The sequence below is a fragment of the Oncorhynchus nerka genome, linkage group LG17 (assembly GCF_034236695.1).
Source record: "Oncorhynchus nerka isolate Pitt River linkage group LG17, Oner_Uvic_2.0, whole genome shotgun sequence".
In the NCBI taxonomy this organism is placed as follows: domain Eukaryota; kingdom Metazoa; phylum Chordata; class Actinopteri; order Salmoniformes; family Salmonidae; genus Oncorhynchus; species Oncorhynchus nerka.
The window spans coordinates 30,752,675-30,780,656 of record NC_088412.1 but is presented as its reverse complement, the minus strand read 5'-3'; the positions used below and the strand labels follow the sequence as shown (position 1 = coordinate 30,780,656).

General features: G+C 43.3%; 1 protein-coding gene across 1 annotated transcript; it reads right to left on the bottom strand.

Moving 5' to 3' along the window:
* Positions 1 to 4,120: 4,120 nt before the first annotated feature.
* On the bottom strand, positions 4,121 to 12,062 carry rpf1 (ribosome production factor 1 homolog). The gene is made up of 9 exons (XM_029686294.2): positions 11,756 to 12,062; positions 9,172 to 9,228; positions 8,897 to 8,977; positions 8,233 to 8,328; positions 6,834 to 6,987; positions 6,473 to 6,555; positions 5,791 to 5,972; positions 4,765 to 4,891; positions 4,121 to 4,494 (listed from the first exon to the last, which is right to left on the bottom strand). Exons 1-9 carry the CDS (start codon positions 11,996 to 11,998, stop codon positions 4,453 to 4,455), a joined length of 1,065 nt encoding a protein of 354 aa, XP_029542154.1. The 5' UTR covers positions 11,999 to 12,062; the 3' UTR covers positions 4,121 to 4,452.
* Positions 12,063 to 27,982: the final 15,920 nt, after the last annotated feature.

The window sequence follows — 27,982 nt, the reverse complement described above, 5'->3', positions numbered from 1 at the left end:
GCAGCATCATGTTGTGGGGGTGCTTTGCTGCAGGAGGGACCGGTGCACTTCACAAAATAGATGGCATCATGAGGAAGAAAATTATGTGAATATATTGAAGCAACTTTTCAAGACATCAGTCAGGAAGTTAAAGCTTGGTCGCAAATGGGTCTTCCAAATGGATAATGACCCCAAGCATACTTCCAAAGTTGTGGCAAAATGGCTTAAGGACAACAAAGTCAAGGTATTGGAGTGGCCATCACAAAGCCGTGTCCTCAATCCTATAGAACATTTGTGGGTAGAACTGAAAAATCATGTGCAAAGAAAGGAGGCCTATAAACCTGACTCAGTTACACCAGCTCTGTCAGGAGGAATGGGCCAAAATTCACCCAACTAATTGTGGGAAGATTGTGGAAGGCTACCCAAAACATTTGACCCAAGTTAAACAATTTAAAGGCTATGCTACCAAATACTAATTGAGTGTATGTAAACTTCTGACCCACTGGGAATGTGATGAAAGAAATACAAGCTGAAATAAATAATTATTTCTACTATTATTCTGACATTTCACATTTTTTAAATAAAGTGGAGATCCTAACTGACCTAAAACAGGGAATTTTTTACTGGGATTAAATGTCAGGAATTGTGAAAACTGAGTTTAATGTATTTGGCTTAGGTGTATGTAAACTTCTGACTTCAACTGTACATTAAAAAAGTAAGTATTTTAAATGCACACATTTAAAGTATTTTAAATGCACATGTGTAATACCATCCTTCTTTTGATGTTAAATGTTTAGCTAGCTAGTTAGCTAAAATATTCGTAACTTTCCTTATCAAACACTATTTTCCACCACGAGTGGCTAAATGCTAATCCCGGATGTTGTGCATCAACAACATTCGTTGTGCATCAACATCATTCGTTGTGCATCAACAAGCATTTAGCTACACTCGCATTAACATCTGCTAACCATGTGTATGTGACCAATAACATTTGATGTATGTTTCTAATCTTTCCATGAGGGCATTTACCTGGGCCCACGTTGTGGGTACATTTACATTTTTACATTTACATTTAAGTCATTTAGCAGACGCTCTTATCCAGAGCGACTTAGTAGGCCTTAGGGGGCATTTACCTGGGCCCGCGTTGTGGGTAGGCCTTAGGGGGCATGGCCCACCCTACCGTAATCTTCCTTGCCCTTCCAAATAAAAATATTTATTTGACCGAAATGCGCGCCAAAATAAAGTAAGACGCATCAATCTCAGATAAAGCATCCGATCGAGTGAAACAGCATCCCTCTGTCTCAGTATGTGTAGACCACTGATGCCGTCTGGACAAAAAGGGTATGGCATGTCATATTGTTTCTGCCTTTTCAGGATCAGATACATGTAGTAAGACAGAGGGGCGATGTTTAGCTCGCTTGAATGCTTTCTCCGATGAAGAGATTGCCTCACCCTCGCCAAAATCTGTCCACAATACGCCTAATGCATTTTTTTGGGCATATAATGCAGACCGAAGCTTATAGCCTGCCTTTGGGACAACAACTGCCATTGGGGCGGCAGTGTAGCCTAGTAGTTAGAGCGTTGGACTAGTAACCGGAAGGTTGCAAGTTCAAACACCCGAGCTGACAAGGTACAAATCTGTCGTTCGGCCCCTGAACAGGCAGTTCACTGTTCCTAGGCCGTCATTGAAAATAAGAATTTGTTCTTAACTGACTTGCCTAGTTAAATAAGTTTTAAAAAAATACAAATTGTTAGGGCGGAGACATGAGCATCTCGTCATTATATACAGATTTCTGGTTTCAGCCTCATGTGAAATGACAGTTGGCTTCCCCTAACGTAAATTTATGTTTTTCCAAAATTAAATGACTCCTTTCTAAATACTGTAGCGACCCGCACAGACAGCTGTGTGTTATGTGCTAGGCTAGGAGGTGGTTGTGTTGTACTGACCAGTACCCGGTGTTCGCGGGGTCCGACATGTCAATCAACCTGCTATCTGCCAATCACGGGAATGCCTGGAATGTTCTGATGCCGGGCATCCTGGTGGTTGGCGGAGTGGCGTGGAGGGGGGTTGGGCATTGGAAGTTAAGACCAGGTTCAGCCTTTGTTCTCTCTCTCTTACGTCTGGGCTTCACAAGAGAAGGTCACGATTGGCTTGTGGGTTATCTGTCATCTATTTGGCGTGTGCTACGGCCCAAACAGTAGCCTGTGTAAAGTTGGTTCAATAAACCGTCAATTCGCAAACTCAAGCCTCTGTCTGGACAATTGTTCATTTATGATCTAGTCAGGTCATTACAATACTTCCCCAGAGAGCATGACTTAGCCACAGAGGATCATTAGCTTCTTATATATAATATTTCTGTGGATTGTTTCAAATCACTAGTGCATAGCCCTATGACTATTTGGGAAGCCCGCAATTTGGGCAGAGATTGTGGGAATAGGCCTAGCTGATTAAGTTGCGGCTGTCTGTAAAAAGCATCTAAAATTAGTAAAGATAACGGGTCTTTAGTATAATTTTAAATGTTGAGACAAGGGGAGGGGTGTGTGGCGAAGATATACCACCTCTCTCTCCAGAATGCACTCAGCTCTTCAGCTGTCACCCACAAATTATTGCGCTTTGATTGTATATTTGTTATCAATGTCACCAGTAGGCCTAGTAAATGTACCGTTACTCCTCTGTCATTTGGTTACATTACTATATGTTAATGCATGTATTAGTTATTTAGCCTACCATTCTCATTATCAGAGTGGAAACTTTGTTTGCAGAAGTTCACAACCTGCTACAGTTGTGAGAAGTTTTGGTTAATTTCATAATCATTTGAGTTGTCATTTTCATTTGCTTGGAGTGCCCCATGTGAGCACAGGTCTGGTTTCTCTCTAGGAACATAGAGGGAGCTTGCACACCTGAGCATGGATAGAAGTAGACCTACCAGACCTGTTGCGTGCATGTGTAGGAAAGTGGCCATTTGGGATGTTGGATTTCTGATTGTCTTAACTCACTACATCCACCACTAGCAGAGTTTCTCATTCATTTTTTTTCTCTTCACCTCACAGTAAGTCAAGTATCTTAAAAATATATATAAAAAATCATTTGCGAATAGATCTTCACAGTATTTGAAAAATCTTTCCAACACTCTCCCGGCCTCGATAATCACCAAGCCTCGGTGACAAACCTATCAAGAGCCCATATATCCAGTGGAAACAGCTGTCTGGCAACTCTAGGAAGGCACGCAGCGTAGAGGGATTAATGTTATTTGAAAGAACTGGAATTTATCATCAGGATATTTTCCGTTTTTATTTTGTCGGCTTTAGGCCTATGTATTTTACTTAGTGGACGATGGACGCTATAGGCCTACTGCTGCTCTGGCCTATTTATAGCCTAGTTCCATGCGCTCATTTCTTTAGCCGCCAATGGGATCACAGTGTAGACCATCAATGTCTCCATATGGTAGAGGATGGTGCTCTCACCTTAGTTTAATCTTTACTTTTAGATTTACCATTTTTCATTTAGATTAACCACGTGACAATGATTTTGAAGAAACAAAAACGTTATTAATCAAATTAAACTGTTCCACAAAAGTGCATATAAAAATAATCAAAACTCGCAGGCAGGTCAGTAGAAATGGTAGGATAATTGTAAACCCCATGGGGGAAAAAACATGCCCGCCTATGGAAATCAAAGGCCCATCCAAATGATTTGTTCTACTGCCGGGCCTTCACCGAGTAGATAAAGAGGAGCCAGAAGATATACAGTAACGCTTTTTACACCGAGCTGTATTGAGGTCGCAACGCAATCATGGTTACATTAAGACGTCATGGAGCCGACCCGAGATATGGGTCGGAAAACATACCACAATGCAGGGATGGGATATGCAATTGTCCTCCTAATTTTACCTTCATTCATACTACTCCATCGAAAATATTGAAACACTGCTAGTTTTCCAGAAAACTGCCCTTTTTTGTCCTCATGCTAGCAAGCAGTAGACACCGCAGCCATTTTGGAATGGCATTGTCAGTGAATCAGCTCCTTTGTTCTTCAACGAGACGTGCTACGCATCTTGTGGTGCCCCTTAGACACTAAAGTCAAGGGGATACCTCTTGCTTGTACAACATTTTACATGTATTTGATAATAAATCACTAACATTTCAGAGTACGTACATGTTTTACTTGAAAATATGAAATACCATTTACAGGTACAGATTGTTTTGTCTAAAAGCACAAAGATAACACAAGTGTTAACAAAGCCAGAATCTATCAATCAGACTGCTTTGCTCTTTCACAATGACTGTCTATCAAATGTGAACAAGATGCCATCAAATTAAAATGACAACCTACGACAAGTTGTCACATTTTAAGAGACTTGCATGGCCAAAGGCACGACTGCAATTTTTGCCTGGACACAATCTGACAAACTGGTATGCATTGTAGAAAATGTCTCATGTAGATGATGTCGTGGGAAGGTCCATATGTTTCACTCAAAGGTTGAACCTCCTTCTGCAGACGTCATTTTCATGTCGCTGAAAAGTGTAAAAGCAAATGTAGGTATTATTTATCTACCAAAGAGGATCTGCCCTGATTCTGCCATTCACACTAGTCCAATATCGCAAATCAGTGATAAAACATTTTTATTTTAATTTTAAAGTGGGTAAACATTGATCACCCTTCACAGGGAGTAAAGTAATACTATTATTGTAAAAGGTATACTGTTCTACTGCTCTTGCTAAACGAGCAGTCACTAACAGTTTCAATTGTTCCACAGTCAAAGAACAAAACAGGACTGAACTCACCTTGAGAACCCACTCATATTCCCCAAACTTGGAGTCAAAGGTCCCCTTCTGTAATGATCGGAGTTTCAGAGTGAAGCGTGGTCCCAGCTCTTGAATGCCGACTCTCTTCTCATTCTTAAAGATGTACCTTTGGAGAGTACAAGGGCATTGACATGTTGTGGACCACTATAACCCCATTATTCAGATCTCATTAGAATGGGAAACAACGATGGCCTGACAACAATACTCTACGCGAAGAGAGCAGCAAACACGCACACCTTTGGCCGACGTATCAAATTGTGTAGGGAATATGTGACTTGCTCCAGTCGCATTGACCCGGACATACATTTTAGCTCTATACATTGTTGAAAAGAGAAGACTATTAGCTTTAAAATGATGCATAACTTGTGTATCAATCCTTAAATTTTTGCGCAGCAGAGCTAATTACAACAGAGGTATCCCTGATCAGCTGTTCAGAGAAATTACACCCCTGAAGTCTGTTCGTTTTAGCGCAGCGCCGTTTGCATGCTGGACGTCGTAACGCAAGTGTCACTGCAGAAGACATTATGTCTTATTTGGCATAAATTATTAACAAGGAAGCTGCAACTGAACAGTTTGACAAGATTGTGCGCTAGCTAGTTGGTTAATATGTTGCTAGTCAGTTGATTGTTAGCTAGCCAATGACTCGTTTTGAAAGGTGGATCTTGTCATCGGAGACATTTAAACGATTAGGGTTAGCTAGAAAACATGTTTTAGTGAATTCTGTTTTAATCCAAAAACACACCATGCCAATCATTTGAGAAAATGTGAATTTTTTTATGCTTATGAACTAGCGCGACTGTAAATGATAGAGCACGTCACATTCGTAGTTTGGAGAGTATTTGAACATTGGGAAGACCTCGCCGAGACGTATAAATTATGCATGTGTCGAATTTACAATGCAGATATTGAAAATACATCTGCTAGACGTCTTGCCAGTTAGCAAACGATGTCTAAACTGTATTTTCCCCGATGTATCCTTCATACATCATTATGCAAATGATTCACCTGTGGAATCTGAAAAAGATGAAGTCTCTCTGGTTGTGGAAAGTGGCGACTTGGCGTCCCACAAACTGGGGGTCGTGAGGGAAAAGGGCAGCAAAGAGTCGTCCCATGCTGTGGCCCAGGCGGGTGGTGAAATTGTTGAGGATCACCTCTGGGGAGTGTTCTGTCGGGTCCTTCCCTCGCCTCTGTAAAAGGGTTTTCTTTCAGTATTTATATTCTCACAATGTATACATTTTCCAGATCCATCCCCTAAGTGAGCTGAGTTTCTGCTTGAAGAATGCCAGACTCATTTGAATAATTATAAAGCACATAGATACAACACTAAAACATTCAGTCTGGGATTGATACATTTTGGGAATTGTAAACAAATTATAGCTGTTCATTATTAAAATAAAACCTGGAAATACCTCATGAGCTTAGTACAACTGTCTTACCCTATCAGAACAAAGTCATTGTAAAAACCACATGGACTGTCAGTTCTTGTATCTATCATATCTAGTGTGCCGTTTATAAAATTGAGATGTTACATTTACCCAGCCCCATCCCCCAGAGAATGTTATTATTATCCCTCAGCTATATATCAAAATAAGTGGCAGAGCATCAGGTCTGTTGTTTTTCAAATGACATACTGTAGCTCTAAGTGAGACATTAACATGTCTGTTTGAACAGTTTTGAAATGTCTTGCCTTCATCTCCTTCCGCAGTCGGACACTGCTGACTTTGAAGTGTGCAGTAGGCCCATCAGGGAGATGGCAGAGAACCATACCATCTTAGTGTTGTGGTGAAGGAAACAGACATCTACAAGGGACTTTGCATTATTACTGACCCCAACTGCAACTCTCCACCTCAAGGTGGGCGGTCCAACTTGAAACAGGACTTAACTGTGTGCCAGGCTGTTAGGATTGTGATACTGAAGCCTGGTCTGTGACTTAAAAGCGAGTGCATGTAATAACAAAATGCAGACCAACAACAGCATTAGAGTATCATAAGCAGTCAACATATTAACAGTCGCAATGTCCCTCTTTCTGTCAGTCAACCAAAGGATACTGGGCACCTTACGATCTTCATTGATGACCATGAGGTATGTGAAACCTCTGGCTATACACTGGGGAATGACCTTCTTTAGTGCCAAGCCTCTTCTGTAGTACACGTGTGCGTCAGGGATGACTGTGGCCAGCTGGTTGCAAAACCTCACTGTCCTCTGAAAGACAAAGCAGAAAGCAGACCGTTTTGTAATAACTACCATAAAATGTTACTGTATATCTGATAATTTTTTGGAGAATATTAAGTGACTAATGATCGCCCAGCCCCACATACAGTATTAGTCTCCTACATTCCAGTGCATCAATAACCATCAACCTTCTTGTCTACAGATATAAGCCTGAGCTAGATCCTGTCGGTCTAATCTTTAGAAGGATTTCTTCCCTTTGTTTGGAATCTTAGGTGATTTACAGGTCAGCTGTGCAGCGCCCCGGCTCAGACAGCCTCACGAACACACAAGTCGGGCTGGTTCCACCTCATGAACCAATAAGTCAGGCACGTTTGAGGTCATATTCATAAGCATTTCCCTGTACTGGGTTGTACACCGTGTGTATCATGTGCATATGGAAAATAAAGTTGATTTGCAGACACCTGGAGAAGAACATTTTATAAATCATATTAAACTTACCAGTGTTTCGAGAGTTCGATAGTTTTCCTTCCTAAATGTTTTAATTAAATATGTTAAAAAGTAGCTTTTATGTGTTTGAATGGTATGGGCATATACTAGTCATTAAAAATATTAACGTGAGTAGGCCAGATCAGCCAATGAGGCAACATGAGGTCATATTCTATGAACGTTTTTTAAAAGATCTGTTTTATATACAGGTTCTCTCTCTAATTTATGCTTTGGCCACAAATGAGTCAACAACATTAACAGAATATGAACTTTTAAAAGTGAGATTTTCACTGGGTAGTTACTTTAATATGATAAAGCAGGAGTGGCCAACCCTCTTCCTGGAGAGCTACCAGGTACACAGCCCCCCCCCCATGTATTGACACCTGAACCAGCAGGTATGCTAGATCAGCATTAAGAAGCCTACAGCAAGGGAGCGGAAGACACCAGCCAAGCCTTCTACAGTTGATTAAAAATATATTGTTAAAGAAAGCGGTCCAGCAGCAAGGGGAAAAAGTTCAAATGTGTTTACTGGACTGGCAGTGAAAGATTCTCCGCTTGTGCATGTGGTTGACAGCTGCTGTCCTTACCGGTGCCGCTGCTGCAGGGGTGTGAGGCAAATTTGACGCCGGCTTAATTTAGAAACCAATGGAGGCGGCTGCATTTTATTTTCTGGAGTGTAAGCACCTTTAGAGCAAAAGCTTGCAGAAGGTATCATCAATCTTCTGAGATTCACAGCGGGACTGAAATAAATAACAACTCCATCTCCGGGTGCTGTTTTAGTCCACTCACCCCTCTAGGTCTGTCAGATGTGGTAATGAGGACTTTGGGGTTGGTCAGCCGGTTGAAATAGGCCGAAAACTCATCAGTTCCCTCATCAAAGGCCACCTGCAATGGAGAGTATCTGAGTAATATGCAACATCAAAACACTATACTGTAAAAGCACGAGATGACATCAAAACACTATACTGTAAAAGCACGAGATGACATCAAAATACTATACTGTAAAAGCACGAGATGACATCAAAACACTATACTGTAAATGCACGAGATGACATCAAAACACTATACTGTAAATGCACGAGATGACATCAAAACACTATACTGTAAATGCACGAGATGACATCAAAACACTACTGTAAATGCAGGAGATGACATCAAAACACTATACTGTAAATGCATGAGATGACATCAAAACACTATACTGTAAATGCATGAGATGACATCAAAACACTATACTGTAAATGCATGAGATGACATCAAAACACTATACTGTAAATGCATGAGACGACATCAAAACACTATACTGTAAATGCATGAGACGACATCAAAACACTATACTGTAAATGCATGAGATGACATCAAAACACTATACTGTAAATGCACGAGACGACATCAAAACACTATACTGTAAATGCATGAGATGACATCAAACAGCTCTGCAGAAAGACAGTACCTCTTCATCTTCAGGGTTAACAGTAGTTTCGTCGTATACCCTCTGGTTTTCTATCGTCTTTGGAACTTCCTTTGGGGGAGCCTACATTGGAAAGGTAAGAAGAGTCATCTTAATATCAATTATGTTTAGGCCTACATCTTGGAATTCTTTGGTCTGTCAATAACGGGCTACTCTTATAGTCTTTCTGCTCACAGAGGGCTCTAACAGTTGTCTCTATTCATTTACATATCAGTGGGACCAAGTGATGTCATAAGTGCAGCATCCAACCTACTTACCTTGTCACCTAGAGCATCCCTCTCTTTTTTCTTTTTCTTCTTCATTGCCACCTTTTGCTGAAATGAAATAAAAAAAAACACCATGTTACATGGCTACACTAAAAGACCGGAATAGATACTCTCGTCCAGTTCCCACTGGTAAGACTTTGCACCGGGGCGGCAGGTTTTGCGTCGAGGTTAGAGTGTTGGGCCAGTTACCGAAAGGTCGCTAGTTTGAATCCCGGAGCCGACAAGGTGAAAACCTGTTATTGTGCCCTTAACCCCAAATGCTCCGGGGGCGCTGGACAATGGTGACCCTTGCCGTGATCCCATTCCCTACGGGTGTCTCAGGGGGAGTTGGAATATGCAAAATGCCCATTTCCATTACACACTTGTATAAACAAGACATAAGGACACACCCAATTGTTATTATTTTGAGGACTGGGTTGTTCAAGTGTTTTCCCTAAGCACCGGCCATCATCCAAACAGCCGTTAAAACTTATTTTCAGCCGGCTACTTAAAAAAATAATAAACTGCTGCTTTTCATTTAAAACTTCCAATTCATTAGTCAGAAAAGTCAGCCGAGCCACCTCCCGCTTGAATGAAGGATATGCATCTTCTATCGATCTATGGATAGGACAGGTGCCGGTCAGTCACAAAGCGAGCGATGACAGAGCAACTGCTGTCTGCCCCACCTCCCGGTACCAGTGTGATGTGTGTACGCTGTGGTTGGTTGCAGTCTACATTTCTTCAGCTGGAGGAGGGAGAGCATGGTACTGTGCTTTGATTGATGGCCGAAAAGCAACTAGTTTATAAAAGGTGTCGAACTGACTGAATAAAGTTAATCTCCTATATTCCTTTGCCATACAACGTGGTTATTAAGGCCGTGATGAAACAAGTATCGTGAGACACGTTAGTATTGTGCCAAGGAAACAAAACACGAAGCGGATTGAACTTCTTTAGGAAAACCAACATATGTTTGAAACACACATCATTATGTCGTAATCAAGAGTCACATTTATTTATTTTCCAAGCTAAAGCACACAATATTTTACATACAGCAGGTTTTTAAAAGACCAATGAGTGAGACCTGCTTCGTGTTTTCATTTTTGGCGATTACCCGCAGAAAAATTATGAAATCCCTTTGTTTGGAAGATTGTGAATCCTCACTGCAGGAACAATAGGTCGCTTTTCTTCTTCAATTTAACCTTTACATTTATTTTTCAAGATAATGTGCCCCATTTAATTTCTGTTTTAATAATATACATAATTTGAAGAACAAACATCACTGTGGAAATTCAGATCTTGCAGTAAAACTGTAAATAAGACAGATTTAATGTTAAAAAAAGGTTTCATGTTCTCCACTTAGAAAATTTGATTTGAAAATAGTCCTGATCATATAGGACTAGAGAATATCCAAAAGAACTAACAATACACTGAATTCATACATTTTCAGTCATGTATTTATACATAATACATTTACCAATCTGGGAGGTAAACGCTATAAAGTATTCAATAATTTCACTGTTTATTTCTGATGGAATCAAGGCATTAGAATGTTCCAGAGGCCACCAAAATAGAGCGTGTCCTGCAAAAATGTGCTACTACTAGTAAATTATTACTTATCTATGCACTTTGATATTTTTACAACATTACATTTTTTATATGCTTGCATTGTTTTGTCACTGGTGTTACTTATATTTTAGATGACAATTGAGGCTTTCCAAAATAGCATTTGACCATTTAATTAGTATATTTAATCAAAGAGAAAATGTTAATGATAATATTAAGAAAATATTTTGATTAGTAATAATTTACTTTAAAATAGGTATGTGTAAAGTTATATTGTGTAACACCAGGGACGGTAACAAAATGACAGTAACACCAGTGACCAATAACACTATTAAAAATATTCTAGTAACACCAGTGGCAAATCTGCAGGCAAGATGGCATAGCTAGTATGGCGGACACAGTTGCTCAAACCACACTTGTTAATAAATTGTAAATAAATCACGGGATTTGATCAATTATTGCAATAACATTTCCCCCTACTATAAACTGTCTAACACCTGTGATATCTTAAGGTTCCGCATGAAATTACCAAATTAATCATCAAAAAACAGCCCTTTCTCCAATGAATGTTGCATTTCAAAGAGGTGTTTATATTTTTACAAAAGGGTAACACCAGTGACATATAATTGAGGGACAGCTATTCCCTGTAAATTATTTTTTACATTCGTTTTTTAAGTAGTCCACGAAATAAAGCTAATACTTTATTTTGCATTATATTTAAAGTGGGATTTTATTTTATTTTTTTACGTGTCAGTAACGTTAAACCTTGACTCATGACCAGAGGGACAAGCGCATTTCATGCTACTGACCGGATTGTACAATATATTACACATTTGTGTTGCCATCTAACGGTCTTACATATATTTTATAAAAAGAAACATTGTAAAGTTGATCAGACATTTAAGGGTTCTTAGTGGTGGTTACGGCGGGGACTAGAAATACACTATTTTCGGAGATGACCCGACTAAATAAGTAAATAGAGAACTTTAAAGAATTATGAAGTGGGAACACATGCATGCTAAACGTTCATTACCTTCCGTTTCTCCTGCTTCAGCTTCATGAACATGAGGTGTCTGCGTTGTTTATTTTTTATTTCAGACACACTGAATGTGGGGGGAAACGAGAATTCTGCCGGCGCATCCACATGTTCTGGCTCTGTTTTCTCAATCATGCTATCGTTACCATTTTCATGTGGAGGCTTTGGCTGTTTCTTTGGCTTCTTAGTCTTCTTTTTCGTGGGTTTATCCTGTATATCATGCTCTTCTACGACGTCCATGTTGTCAGCTAAATGTATATTCTTTCACGTGTTCTGTCCTGTACTTCCGCCTTGCTTCCTTATGTAAAAGGAAGTTACGTTCAGTAGAAAAAACTAAACGTACTGCCCTTTCTTCTTCTTTTGTATAATGGGGTTCGCAACAAATATATGTGCATTCCGCCACCTACTGTACAGGTGGATATTTTTTTATATATGTTTTAATTTATTTAACCAGGTAGGCCAGTTGAGAACAGGTTCTCATTTACAACTGCGACCTGGATAATAAGGATCCAAAAATGAAAACATTTGTGGTAAATAAATGAATAAAAAAATATCATACAAACTATCAGTAACAAAATGTTAATTAAAGTAAATCAGCCTCCTTTTCTGGCTCAAAAGGATCCTGTGATGACGGGACATCTCTCCTGGCGACAGTCCTTGCAGTGCTTCTGCTGTTAAGTCTTGGAGGCCCAAAAACTTCTCGGCTGCAGAGACGTCCAGCTTCTTGGACACTTGTACAATTAATAACTGTGGCTATAAATGCCACAAAATCCACCTTCTTAACAATAAGTGTATCCAGATCACTTGGTTGGCGTATAACACTGGCAACTGGTTGTGGTGCATCCACCACCATATCTTCTTCAGAACTGTGGCCTCTTGCCCCTTCAACGCTCTTCACCACCTCCACATATGAGATTTGCTGTACAGCCCTGATCCTTGACACCTCAACCTCTTTCACCCTAACAGGACACTCAGGGAATTCGGAAATATAATCCCCACCACAGTTGCAACATTTTACATTCATACTCTTCAATAACATATTCCTTCTGTCTGCAAACACTTGACACATGGACAAAGTTTTTACACTTCTTGCATTGCATCAGGTTTTGCATGAGCGCTCTTACGGCGTACAGTATCGGCATACAGTATCGGCGTACAGTATCGGCGTACAGTATCGGTGTACAGTATCGGCGTACAGTATCTTATATATCCCAACTTTACATCGGGTGGTAAATATACAAACGTCAATAATTGTCACGACTTCCACCAAAGTCGGCTCCTCTCCTTGTTCGGGGGGCGTTCGGCGGTCGACGTGACCGGCTCTCAAGCCATCGCCGCTACATTTTTCATGTATCCATTTGTTTTGTCTTGTTTCCTGCACACCTGGTTTTCATTCCCCAATCAATCTACATGTATTTATTCCTCTGTTCCCCATCATGTCTTTGTGTAAGATTGTTTGTGTCACGTGTGTATTGTTGACGCGCCAGACTGGCTTGTTTTTTCCGTGTTATTTTTCACAAAGATGTTTATTGTTAATCATAATTCTTGTGACTGTTTTGCACTTTTGCCATAATAAAGTGTGCGCCTGTTCACAAAACTCTGCTCTCCTGCACCTGACTACTCTACCAGTACGCACACATTCTGACAATAATAGAGATAAACTTAGCTCCTTTTCCCAATTCTCCATACGGGTCAAGTGACGTGCATTAACTACTCCTGGATTTTTTTTTGCCTAAAATATTATCACTGTCCAGATCTAACACCTTTTACCGGGGCCCTGCTCCGAAAATCAAAGCTGTCCACTTCATGCGTCGATAATTCCGCGAACCACAATGCGCGCTCCTGTTGCTCTTTAGACACACACGCTATAAACATCATGCCACTCCTGTTTACTTTGACTGCATTCACGTTTACCAAAGCTTTCTTCAACCATCCTCGTGACTTCACCAGGGTTTCCCGAATAAACATCCTTATCCAAAAAACAACGTACTCCAACAAGCAACGAGTCATCAGACTAAAAATGTTGGGCTCAAAACAGGTTAGGCTCTTTTGTACAATCAGTGTACTGTACATGCAAGGACTAACAATCCATGACATCCAACAGATAGTTAATCACATGACATTGACGTTTACATAATTGATGTTTATAAACAATTGAGAAATAAAACCTTATATTTGGGCATATGATGGAGACATACAGACGGGAGCTTTTTTCATTGATAATATTTCACGTTCTATTTTATTCACGGCAAATTTCCTACTGTGGCAACTAGGCAGTTGAGAATGATAGGGCTCTTGAAGTTAGTGCAATTGCTTACACATAACAATACAAATGACTGTTTACAAGTATTGTGACATGATGGTTGGTAAGTGAGAAACAAAACAAATGATTTGATACAATGAAGACAGTTATGCATGTCCTGTCTATAAATCCATAGAAATTCTTACATTTTAGTGTCTGATTTCCTGAGAGCATTAGTACTGTGCTTCTACACCTAACCAACTAAACATAGAGACTGCTAAGGGTATAATGTTTTCAGCAGCCGCCGTTTCTTATTTAATGACACAATTACAGGAGAGATCGACATGCAACTCTTCTAAAGGCATGACTCTTGACGACCAACAACATTGTTAAAAGTCTTCCACACAGCTTGGTTCTCTTTGCACATGGCCCCTCCACCTCTGCTCTCCTGGCTAACCTCTGTTCATGTCTGCAAAACAGGTCCAGTGATACTTGGCGCCCGCCGTTGTCGCGGTTCATGAATCCACTGCCTCCTTTTCCTTTTCTCTCTCTCTCTCTCTCTCTCTCTCTCTCTCCCGTGTTTGTGTGGGCGTGGTTCCCAATCTCGGCCTGATTGTCTGCGCCAGCTGGAATCACTTATCTTCCCTTTATATGTTCTGTAACCAGTGTTTCTTGTTGTCAGATCGTTGTTACTTCCCTGAGGTTGTGTCGTGTGTCCGTACTCATCTCTCGCCGCCCTTGTGTGGATTTTCTGCTGTGCTCCTTCCTACCCATCCGGACACTCTCCCCTGGGTTTCTCAGCACGCTCACATAGGAGGATGCGCCCTAGTCCCTGGGTCGGATTCCGTCTGAGTACAGTCTGTCTGTCCTGTTGCTGCTGTAACCTGTATTCATTAAACCATCGTTGCTTGCATCTTGCATCCGCCTCTGTATTGTTACAGAACGATCTGACCAGACCATGGATGCAGCGAGTTCAACGAGTCTGACCGAATTCATTTCCGTAGTATCACGAGAATGGATCAACAAGAGGAGAACATCTCCAGCACAGGTCGGGAAGTACAAGCCATTGCGACGCAGGTATCCCAGCTGACCCAACAATTACAACATCTGAGGGGTCTCGCTGCGCCACCTACACCGGCAGTTCAACCCGCCCCGCCAGAGCCGGATTCCCAGCTAGAGCCACGGCTACCGACACCAGAGGGTTATTCAGGTGATCCTGACTATTGCAGAGCTTTTCTTACGAGATGTTCCATGCATTTCTCGTTGCAGCCACGGACCTTCAACCGTGAACAGTCTAAGGTAGCATTCGTACTCACACTGCTATCAGGCAAAGCGGCTCTTTGGGGAACGGGTGTGGGCGAACCAGGACCCATGCTGCACCTCTTTCCAGACACTCTCCGAGGAGATGAGAAGGGTCTTCGATCGGGCCGTGGCGGGTAGGAGGCGGCCAGACTACTCGCTGACCTTCGCCAAGGAGACCGTTCAGTATCGGAATACTCCATCCAATTCCGCACTCTGGCCGCAGAGTGTCAGTGGAACGAGGAGGCGCAGTGGGACATGTTCCTGCATGGGCTGGAGGACCGGATCCAGAAGGAGATTTATGTTCTGGACCTTCCCAGGAGTTTAAATGGACTAGTGGAACTAGCCTTGAGGGTCGACGCTCGTCTGAGTCGTGTTGGCCGCCGAGCATGCCCTAACAGACCGTATAACGACACGGAGGGCTGGCATGCCAGCGGCGGGAACACGGCCAGTTCAACCTCCGCTCACGAACCCATGCAGCTGGGAGAGCTCGCCTCTCCCGGGAAGAGAGGAGAGGCGGAGATCCCAAGGACTCTGTCTCTACTGTGGTAGAGCGGGCCACTTTATCCACTCCTGCCCGGTAAAAGATTAGGCCCGGTAGTAAGAATGAGGCTACTATCGGGTGGTGTCACCACAGAGAAGACCTCATCATCTACTCTCCTCCCGGTAAGACTAAGATGGGCCAACCACACGCACGACACCCAAGCCTTACTGGACTCAGGAGCAGAGGGTAATTTCATGGACTTCAAGCTCGCTCACAAACTCCAGATTCCTATCACCTCACTCACGCACAAGATATCCGTCAACGCTCTCAATGGTCAAGAACTACCCAACATTTCTCACACCACTGAACCTATCACACTCATCACTTCTGGCAATCACACTGAGACACTATCATTTCTACTCATGGACTCACCCCTTGCATTAGTTCTCGGCCACCCTTGGCTCACCCAACACAACCCCAGAGTTGACTGGGGTCATAATTCTATATCCATGTGGAGTAACAAATGTCTTGAGTCCTGTTTAGTGTCTGCTTGTTCGTCTGTGTCTGATTCTGTGTTTCTAGAGGAGGCGGTGGATTTGTCTAACGTGCCCGTTGAATACCTCGACCTGAAGGAGGTGTTCAGTAAGTCCCGTGCTGCTTCTCTTCCTCCGCATCGTCCCTATGACTGTGCAATAGAATTATTGCCAGGTGAGTCTCCGCCTAAAGGCAAGTTCTATTCACTCTCTGTTCCTGAGAGGGAGGCTATGGAGAGATACATCTCTGGTTCTCTGGCATCTGGATTCATTCGTCCTTCCTCTTCTCCAGCGGGGGCGGGGTTCTTCTTTGTGGAGAAGAAGGACGGATCTCTGCGTCCTTGCATTGATTACCGTGGGTTGAATAACATCACAGTGAAAAATACCTATCCCTTACCGTTGATGTCCTCAGCCTTTGAAAGGTTACAGGGAGCATCCGTGTTCACTAAGTTGATTTCGTAATGCATATCATTTGGTTCGCATAAGGGGGGACGAATGGAAGACCGCGTTTAACACCCCAGAGGGCACTTCGAATATTTGGTCATGCCTTTTGGGCTATCCAACTCCCCAGCGGTTTTCCAGGCACTCGTAAATGACGTGCTGAGAGATATGATTGATCAGTTCATATATGTTTACCTGGATGACATACTGATTTTTCTTCTTCTCTCCAGGAACACGTTCAGCACGTCAGACGAGTGCTTCAGAGGTTGTTGGAGAATGGACTTTTTGTCAAGGCGGAGAAATGCATTTTTCATGCACAATCCGTTCCATTCCTAGGTTACATCGTCTCGACTGAAGGTATTCGCATGGATCCTGACAAGGTTAAGGCTGTGGTGGATTGGCCAAGCCCAGATTCCCGTAAGGCCCTACAGAGGTTTCTGGGATTCGCCAATTTCTACCGGCGTTTCGTTCGCAACTTTAGCCAGATAGTCGCTCCTCTTACCGCCTTAACCTCCCCCAGAGTGACGTTCAGGTGGTCCGATACAGCCGAGGCTGCATTCGTCAAACTCAAGAGCCGCTTTGTTTCGGCTCCCATCCTCATAGCTCCCGATCCCTCGCGTCAGTTCGTGGTGGAGGTGGACGCTTCAGAGGTGGGGGTAGGTGCGGTACTTTCCCAACGTTCCTCTTCTGACGACAAGATGCACCCTTGCGCGTTCCTTTCCCATCGGTTATCACCTGCGGAACGCAACTACGACATTGGCAACAGAGAGTTGTTGGCAGTGAAGTTAGCACTGGAGGAGTGGCGCCATTGGTTAGAGGGTTCGGGGTACCTTTTATAGTTTGGACCGATCACAAAAATTTGGAATATATCAGAACCGCCAAGCGACTCAACTCCAGGCAGGCGCGGTGGGCACTCTTTTCGGACGTTTTGACTTCTCTCTCTCGTATCGCCCGGGTTCCAAGAATGTCAAACCCGATTCCCTTTTCGCATTTTTGACCATTCCGAACGCCCATCAACTCCCGAGTGCATCCTACCCGGGACCCTAGTGGTCTCCACACTCACATGGGAGGTTGAATCGAGGGTCAAAACGGCCTTAGAAGGGGTACGCCTCCGCCCGGTTGCCCGCCTAATCGGTTGTTTGTGCCGGAGGGGTGTCGGTCCGATGTTATTCGGTGGGGGCATTGCTCCAACGTAGCGTGTCATCCAGGAGTCAGTCGCACTAGCTTTTGGTTAAGCAACGCTTTTGGTGGCCACTGATGGCTCGTGACATTCACAGTTTTGTCTTGGCTTGCTCGGTTTGTGCCACTGGGAAGACTTCTAATCGACCCCCAGATGGGTTACTCAAACCGCTGTCGGTCCCTTCGAGACCCTGGTCCCACATCGCGCTAGATTTTGTTACCGCCCTCCCGCCCTCCCAGGGCAAGACGGTTGTTTTGACCGTGGTGGACCGGTTCTCGAAGGCGGCTCATTTTATTCCCTTGCCTAAATTACCATCTGCCAAGGAGACAGCGGTAACTGTCGTGGATCACGTCTTTCGCTTACATGGTCTGCCGATGGACGTAGTTTCTGACAGGGGGCCCCAATTTGTGTCCAAGTTTTGGCAAGAGTTTTGTAGGTTACTGGGAGTGAGTGTCAGCCTGTCTTCAGGGTTTCATCCCCAGAGCAACGGTCAAGCGGAGGGCCAACCAAGATTTGGAGAGAGTGTTGCGATGTTTGGTTTCTAAGAATCCTCTTCCTGGAGTCAACAACTCTCTATGGTTGAGTACGCTCACAATTCGTTGCCAGTGGCAGCCACGGGTCTCTCTCCGTTTGAGTGTAGTTTAGGTTACCAGCCACCTATCTTTCCCAGTACGGAGTCCGAGGTGTCTGTTCCCTCCGCTCACGCTTTCATCCAGAGGTGCCGTCACGCATGGAGCAGAGCCCGTGAGACTCTTCTCCGGGTGGGGGCGCGCACCAAGACTAAAGGGCCGATCGCCACCGGTCGAAGCCTCCGGTATACGTCGTTGGCCAAAGAGTGTGGCTTTCTACTAAGAACATTCCACTCCGATCCGTTTCGAACAAGCTTGCCCCCAAATTTATCGGCCCGTTCAAAGTCACCAGGATCATTAGTCCGGTGGCGGTCCGGCTCCAGCTTCCTCCGGCGTATAGGAGAATTCATCCTACCTTTCATGTGTCTAAAATAAAACCTGTGTTTCAGGCACGCATTAACCCACCGGTCCCGGTTCCCCGCCGCCACGACTTGTTGATGGGGAACCCACCTTTTCTGTCAATCGTATTTTGGACTCTAGAAGGAGGGGACGCGGATTCCAGTACCTGGTGGACTGGGAGGGTTACGGCCCGGAGGAGAGAAGTTGGGTACCTGCTAGGGACATTCTGGATCACTCCCTTATCGATGATTTCAATCGACAGGTAATTCGCCTGGAACGCCAAGAGGCGTTCCTGGGGGGGTATTGTCGCGGTTCATGAATCCACTGCCTCCTTTTCCTTTTTTTCTCTCTCTCTCTCTCTCTCTCTCTCCGTGTTTGTGTGGGCGTGGTTCCCAATCTCTGCCTGATTGTCTGCGCCAGCTGGAATCACTTATCTTCCCTTTATATGTTCTGTAACCAGTGTTTCTTGTTGTCAGATCGTTGTTACTTCCCTGAGGTTGTGTCGTGTGTCCGTACTCATCTCTCGCCGCCCTTGTGTGGATTTTCTGCTGTGCTCCTTCCTACCCATCCGGACACTCTCCCCTGGGTTTCTCAGCACGCTCACATAGGAGGATGCGCCCTAGTCCCTGGGTCGGATTCCGTCTGAGTACAGTCTGTCTGTCCTGTTGCTGCTGTAACCTGTATTCATTAAACCATCATTGCTTGCATCTTGCATCCGCCTCTGTATTGTTACAGCCGTTGTCACACACACCACTTGCAGTGATCCACGGTGATGCTATACAACTTAACCGAGGGGAGCTGCAGCATTATCACAACATACACATTGTGGGCAAATGGTGCATCCGGCCCCAGCTCTTGGCCTGGAGGGGACTCACCAAATGTTTATACAGAAGACCAGAGATCTACAGGAACAAAAGAGGCACAAAAAAGATAGACATAATTGGACTAGCACAAAATGTCAGAAAATAATTCCTTCAGAATTTTACATAAATCTGGACTAAGAACAAATACCAAGGTACTCTTTTTAGGCTCATATCCCCCAAAAATGTCTTACCGTAATCAAATTTGCTGTACTTCATTGGCTAGAAACACACTTGTTTCTAGTCAATGATGTCATATTCAGCTGTCGGTACCTGTGCCCTTTCTTGGGATAGCAACCTCGGTGGGCCACACACTAGAGCTTGGGGTAAAATGAGTTGGGGATGTTGAAGTCATACTGCATGAGTATACATGAATGTACTGGAGCTGAATAGCTGTGAATACAGAAAATAGTGGGTAAAGATGATATATTTCTTCCTCCAATTTAGCACACCGTCACCATGCGGTAAAATAAATTATATTTAACCTGGAACCACAACAGATGTTGATGTAAACATTTGAAGGAACCAAATAGGCAGTGGTGTACGAATAACATTGTCAGGAGTCAAACTTGTCAAATCTAGATTATGCTGTTTCAATCACCTACTCAATATTGGTTATGTATTTGGAAATATTACCAATATTTCTGAATTCGCTGTATTTGTAGGTCACACAGATGAATGTTCGACTAAAGCCAGTTTGCGCTGTTCTGTGAAGGGAGTAGTACACAGCATTGTACGAGATATTCAGTTTCTTGGCAATTTCTCGCATGGAATAGCCTTAATTTCTCAGAACAAGAATAGACTGACGAGTTTCAGAAGAAAGTTCTTTGTTTCTGGCCATTTTAAGCATATAATCGAACCCACAAATGCTGATGCTCCAGATTCTCAACTAGTCTAAAGAAAGCCAGTTTTATTGCTTCTTTAATCAGAACTACAGTTTTCAGCTGTGCTAACATAATTGCAAAAGGGTTTTCTAATGATCAATTAGCCTTTTAAAATGATAAACTTGGATTAGCTAACACAACATGCCATTGGAACACAGGAGTGTTGGTTGCTGATAATGTGGGGTTGACTTCCATACAAGCAGTATACTCATATTTTTACCTCAAAATAGTGTGAAATACACATATAAAAAAATATTAAATGTCTTCACATTTTACTGGGGGCAATGAGGAGATTCAGGATCCTTCCCCCAAGCATTTCCATATCAATTCTATTGTTTTGGTCAGGTTTGATTTACCCATTTACCCATGGCATATGGTTTACAGTAAATTGTTTCCATGCTCATCAAACCATAGGCGCGGTAGAGAGGTCAATGGAACGCAGACCGTGGGGGATAAAAGAAAGACGGCGGATTGGCGCACATTCAACAAATCTAATCTGACAAAGTGGATGTTTATCAATTCCGTCATGTATTACAGGGATAAGCAACCCTGGTCCTGAAGCCTCGCAGGCACTTAATGTTTTTTGATTTAACCAAGATGGAAGACCAGGTGTGTTGAATTTAGGGAATCATAAAACTGTTCAGATAGATCAGTTGGTCAGGTATGGTGTCTAGTTGGAACAAAATCCTGCAGTACCTGCGGCACTCTAGGAACAAGGTTGCCTAGCCCTGATGTATTGTAACAGGCCCACGATGTCGTTACTAAAGTCCGATTTGATTATGCAGTATTGGCTGTTTTCGCTGTACAACATTAAGACATAGCCCCATTTCACGTTTAAAAGAAGTGACTGCTAAATGCTAACACAAGTTGAAGTCTTAAATTTACATACACCTTAGCCAGATACATTTAAACTCAGTTTTTCACAATTCATGACATTTAATCCTAGTAAATATTCCCTGTCTTAGGTCAGTTAGGATCACCACTTTATTTTAAGAATGTGAAATGTCAGAACTATAGTAGAAAAAAATATTTTTTTCAGCTTTAATTTCTTTCATCACATTCCCAGTGGGTCAGAAGTTTGCATACACTCAATTAGTATTTGGTAGCATTGCCTTTAAATTGTTTAACTTGGGTCAAACATTTCGGGTAGCCTTCCACAATCTTCCCACAATAAGTTGGGTGAATTTTGGCCCATTCCTCCTGACAGAGCTGGTGTAACTGAGTCAGGTTTGTAGGCCTCCTTGCTCCCTCACGCTTTTTCAGTTCTGCCCACAAATTTTCTATAGGATTGAGGTCAGTGCTTTGTGATGGCCACTCCAATGCTTTGACTTTGTTGTCCTTAAGCCATTTTGCCACAACTTTGGAAGTATGCTTGGGGTCATTGTCCATTTAGAAGACCCATTTGCAACCAAGCTTTAGCTTCCTAACTGATGTCTTGAGGTGTTGCTTCAATAAATCCACATCATTTTTCTTCCCTCATGATGCCATCTATTTTGTGAAGTGCACCAGTCCCTCCTGCAGCAAAGCACCCCCACAACATGATGCTGCCACACCGTGCTTCACGGTTGGGATGGTGTTCTTCGGCTTCAAGCCTCCCCCATTGTCCTATGTCCCCAAATTCTTTGAAAATGTGGGCACATATATGAATACATGAGAGTGCAGTGATTTAGAGGGACAGTTTGAGCAGAGCATGAACCAGAGAGCCTAGTGTCGCTAACACCTAACTCTTGAAGTCCTCCTGACTTCAGAGTCTGGAATGGCTCTTTGATGATGTCAAATGCGTCACTACTGTAGGAGGCTGTCCTTTTACTGGTTGTCGTCTCTGTCTTTCTCATTCAAACATCCACAAGCACAGCCACACACCAGCCCAGAGCGCTGCCCCGTTCCATTAAAATGGTTGGATTTTCAAATCCAAACAACGAGAGGTCTCAACACCCAAGGGGAAATAAATATGAGAGAGCCAATCAAAACCGGCACACAATTTCTGAGCGAATATTGCTTGACTAACATCATCCTTTCTAGACCAGTGTGTTCACAGCTCTCCCTGCCCTGTGAGTCACATGAGCCAGGCTACCAGAGAGCCTGGAGCTAGAGGATAAGTGCACTAACTCCTGTGCCATAAAGGCTCGGACCTTTTGGTACCATTGTCCTATGGTTTGTGTAGAGCAGCCATGAGATGAACTGGGACAACCAGCTGAGTTCCATTCTCTCAGCAGCTGATGGCAGCATGGCCAAGATGAGGGTGAGTAACCAGTAGATGGCACTATAACATAATTATACATACTGTACTTGGCATTATATATCTCTAGTCTCCCCCATCCCTCCACCTCTGTTCTCACCCTCCATGATGCAGTGGGCAGACCTGGCAGCCGTCCAATCACAACTGCAGATCCAGGTCCGTGTGTGTGTTGTGTGTGCATGCGAGTGTATATATTTACATGAAATAATCCTTTTTATTACATACTTAAAAGGTGCCTAAATATCAATACATTTGAAGTCATTTCTTCTTCCTCTTCTTCCTGTTGTAATGGTTTCCATGCCCTAGAGTCTCTGACTCAAGAGTCTTCATGACATGGACAGAGAGACACTCAGCAGTGCCACATACAGGCCTTACAAGGTACCTATAAATGACAACACAGGAATATAGCAACAAATATTAATAGATTTATTGAATGAATATTGTAGATGTGTTATTCTTTTATCTCTCACAGTTGAGATTCACTGGCTGTGAGAGCAGGCGACGGAGAAAGAGCAGGATGGCGAGAGGGATGGAGAGAGGAGACGTTCAGGGCCGGTGAGTTCGGGAGTGGAGAGAAGGAGGAGAGAGCAATGGAGGAGAGAGGTGGGCCGTGAGCTCAGCACTTTGAGAAGGCATATCACCAGAGCCCACTAGGTAACCTGGAAGAAAGATGATATGTACCCCGACCCAATCCTAAATCAACCATTAGCCCTTCGTGTGGAACCATACCATTTCGTTGATCGTTGTCATTTTCAGTTTCAGCTCTTTTTATTTTATTTATTTTACTAGGTAAGTTGACTGAGAACACTTTCTCATTTACAGCAACGACCTGGGGAACAGTTACAGGGGAGAGGAGGGGGGATGAATCAGCCAATTGTAAGCTGGGGATGATTAGGTGGCCATGACAGTACAGTATGAAGACCATATTGGGAACTTATCCAGGGTTTAACACCGCTACTCTTACGATAAGTGCCATGGAATCTTTAGTAACCACAGAGAGTCAGGACATCTGTTTAACGTCCCATCCGAAAGATAGCACCCTACACAGGGCAATGTCCACAATCACTGCCCTGGGGCATTGGGATTTTTTTTAAATGGACCAGAGGAAAGGGTGCCTCCTACTGGCCCTCCAACACCACATCTAAACTGCAAAGGGAGTAGTTGGATCATCTGAGGAGAGAGGTGGACACACTCAAACTCTGTTCTCAGGTTGTTTTTGCAGGACTACACATCTCAGACTCAGCGCTGGTCTCTGTAAGGAGGGCAAGCACAGTCTTGCTTACACCTACTCCTTCTGTTTCATCTTACAGTATGCGTGTGACAGGGAGGCACGAGGAGGACATGTTTCTTCAGCAGTCGGAGGCCAAAGAGTTGAGGGGGCAGTATGAACGCAGCTGCAAGGTATGAATGAATGAACAAATGAATAATAAAAGAATGGATGAAGGTAATTTGAGTGACTCCTGACCCCTAACCTCTAAAAAGTATCTTTCGCCAGACACTAGAGGAACTGACAGAGCTACAGAAACCACGGCTTTGACCTGACCAACTGTCTTTCAATATACACACTCTGAGCAGATCAGGTGTGTGTTCGTGTGTAATAATGCTATCTCTGTGTGTCCTGCAGGGCATCTGTATCAGAGCTGAAGGACGAGATCAGGAGTCTGATTCTCAAGGAGAGACAACACACCTACTTTTACAACATGCACAGCAGGCAAAATACAAACACACAAACTCACCTGAGTGGTTTAACCCTCTGTTTCTCTTTAACCTGCTTTTTGGCACTTCATATATGGAGCTACTAATACAGGGGTGCAAATGAACTACCATTCAACTCAACTCAAATAGAACCACTTGGTTTCAACTATGACTTTAGTCCCGTTGATACAGATGAGTGGCACGACAACAAACCCCTTGACTTGTTGGTCTGCAACCAACAAATCTGTCAACTACAGGGCGGTATATCCCAAGCAGGAACTCTAAGTTAGCTAACTTTGATAAACAATCAGAAATATAAATAACTATTGCTAATTAGTTCAAAAAAGGTAAACTTGTATGTGCTGTTGTGAGTGTTGAGTCAGTTAAACCATGTCTATTTCTATCTATCAGTATCCACCTGTCCAAGGTTTATCTACCAGTGGCTTAAGTCCGAAATATGAAGTTATTTCAGAATATTTAGGAGAGTTTTCTGGCTCTCTTTGATCCTGCTTTGTGACACATACAGCTAGTCTCCCCAATAAGGTGGGGGTAGGGAAGGAAGGAATGTGTGGGGGGTGTTCTTCTTTCCTTTGTGTCTAACACACACACACACACACACACACACACACACACAGTATTATCTTCACATTAATAGAGCATTATCCTCATAAAAGCTTTACATAAGAGTTTCTCTCTGAACTTGTGTGATACATTTACCATGTGTGTGTTCATGGAGTTCCCTTCCCTTGAGACAGTAAAAGGACTACTAATGGTAGTGGCTATAGCACTGACTGACTTAACATATTGGGCAACAAGTTACCCTCGTGCGATGAGGTTACATGATTAAAACAAGGAGTGAATTGTATTGAAAGACAACTGCTCAAATTCAGCTGGAAACAGTCATGTCACCAGTGAAGTCTCTTCTGTTGAATCTTCCCAAGGCTCTTCCTGACTAAGACCCAGACATGTAAGAGCATAGATCTGGGCCTGGCTGTGAGAACTACAGTGATGGACAACCCAGTCTCAGAGTTAAGAACGCTTGCTTTGAAATGTAGAATTTTAACTAGCATGAAATGTTTTGAGCTAACATGGAGGAGTTTCCCTTGTATTGACTTGCACTCTGTCTATATCTCTGGTGGCGATGAAGAGAGTCCATTAAAGCTCTATAAAAGGTACTAAAGATACTCAGACAAAGACCCCTCCCCCTTTTACAAGTGTGACTGACCAGGTTTGAACCCAGGCTGTCTGCACGCCACAAGGCTGTGTTAGCCCACTGAGCTAAAAGCACTAGAGACATGTCTCCCAATAAATAAACGAGAAGATTTGTAAAATGAACAATAACAAGCAGGACCTTTAGAGAGGAACTCGTGCAACCGTACTGTACGACACTATAGCCAGCCACAAGGAGCCTACCAGGCTCTAACTGGTGTTGAGAGATGATCCTTCGTTACTGACCACTCAACCAAACCACAGCTGACTGAAAGTGCACCCTAGAATGTAGAATGTAAAAGTGGGAGTGCTGCTGATGGAACCTGGGATCCACACAGGTCAAGAGGAGAGCTGTTCACACTCAGAACCCTACTGTTGCGCACGGACACAAAGGTGGAGAAGGAACGCCAAGGTTGCATCTCAATGGTCTAAAATGGCGCCTCCCTCTACCCCATTCTCCATCTGCACTGATCTGAAATCACAGGCTCAATATAAGCAATATGGAGGATGCCTACCAGGGACTGGCTTTCACCAGTCCATTTCTCTCATGTCAGTGCAGATAAAGGAAAGGAGACGAGGACAGGGGAGAAGGAGAATAGATCAGGTTGGACTGTAGATACGCAGCCCCAGTTCAGAAAGAGAGGGTCTGTGGGGTTCTAGCTGTTCCACCTGGTCAGAGGCAGAGGGTCTGGGGGGGTCCGTTTGGCTGTTCCATCAGGTCAGACTGTGTCCTCTCGGTCTTCATCAGAGGCTGCACATGGACAGGGGAGTATCCTCCATCATATCATCTTAAACAGGGGAAAACGCAACAGGATATCAGTAGGAACACGAGTAAACGCTGAACGGTTAGCACTGGTCCAGGTGACAGTAAAGTAAAGTAAATGCTAACAATGCCTACTTAGTGTAATAGCTCACAAAACAAGACTAACGCTATCACAAGTCTTCAGGTCTCATTACTGTTAACCTCTTGCCTCTACTTGGGACGCTTGCGTCCCAACTAGAGCTCTGGAAATGCAAATGCGCTACGCTAAATGCTAATAGTATTAGTTAAAACTCAAAAGTTCATTAAAATACACATGCAGGGTATCAAATTAAAGCTACACTCGTTGTGAATCCAGGCAACAAGTCAGATTTTTAAAATGCTTTTCGGCGACAGCATGAGAAGCTATTATCTGATAGCATGCACCAATACACTACAACAGAAAAGCACAGCAGGGGACGTAAACAAAATAATTAGCATTTCCGGCGTTACACAAACCGCACAATAAAATAGAAAACAGTCATTACCTTTCACCATCTTCTTTGTTGGCACTCCTAGATGGTCTTTATTTCGATTAAATCGGGCCATATAAAGCCAAGATATCGTTATATGTAGACTGTGTGATAAACGAAAAAAACAGCGATTTCACAACGTAACGTCATTTTTTAAAATTCAAAAAGTAGACGATAAACTTTCACAAAACACTTCGAAATACGTTTGTAATGCTACTTTAGGTATTAGTAAACGTTAATAAGCGATAAAAATCATCCATAGGCGATGTAGAAATCATTAGCTGTCGTCTTGGAAAAAATTTCAGGAGAGAGCTCTTCCGGAATGATCTGGGCGGAGACAGGAGGTAAGTGGTGCCCCTCTTTCGGTTCAACCAAGAATCAAAGATGATTCAATTCACAAGACTCTAGACAACATGGGGATGCTGTGGGAGTTGAATGCTCGGTCTTATCTAATTCGGCTCACTGTTAACAATTGCTGGAAGTGGCGCAAGGATATTTATTTCCATTTTCTGTGATCAGGTTTTCCTGCGCTTTCCGATGTAACGCACATTATGTAATAGCCACAGTCGTGATTTAACCAGTTTTAAAAACGTCCGAGGGTTTCCTATCCACACATTCTAACCATATGAACGTACTATATTCCTGGCATGAGTAGCAGGGCGCTGAAATGTTGCGCGATTTTTAACAAAATGTTTAAAAAGTAGAGGGTCGACTGAAGAGGTTAAGCGTTACACTAGCTCTTCACCTAACCACTTGTGTTCTACTGTCTCACCATAGGCAGGTCCTGGAGCATGTGGAACTCAGCCCGTCATTGCAGTTTAATGAAAAGGAGCAGGGTGATGATGGCTGCAGTGACGATGAAGGCTGACACGAGTCCAGCTAGGAGAGGGTCCAGGGCAGGAGCGCCATTATGGAACA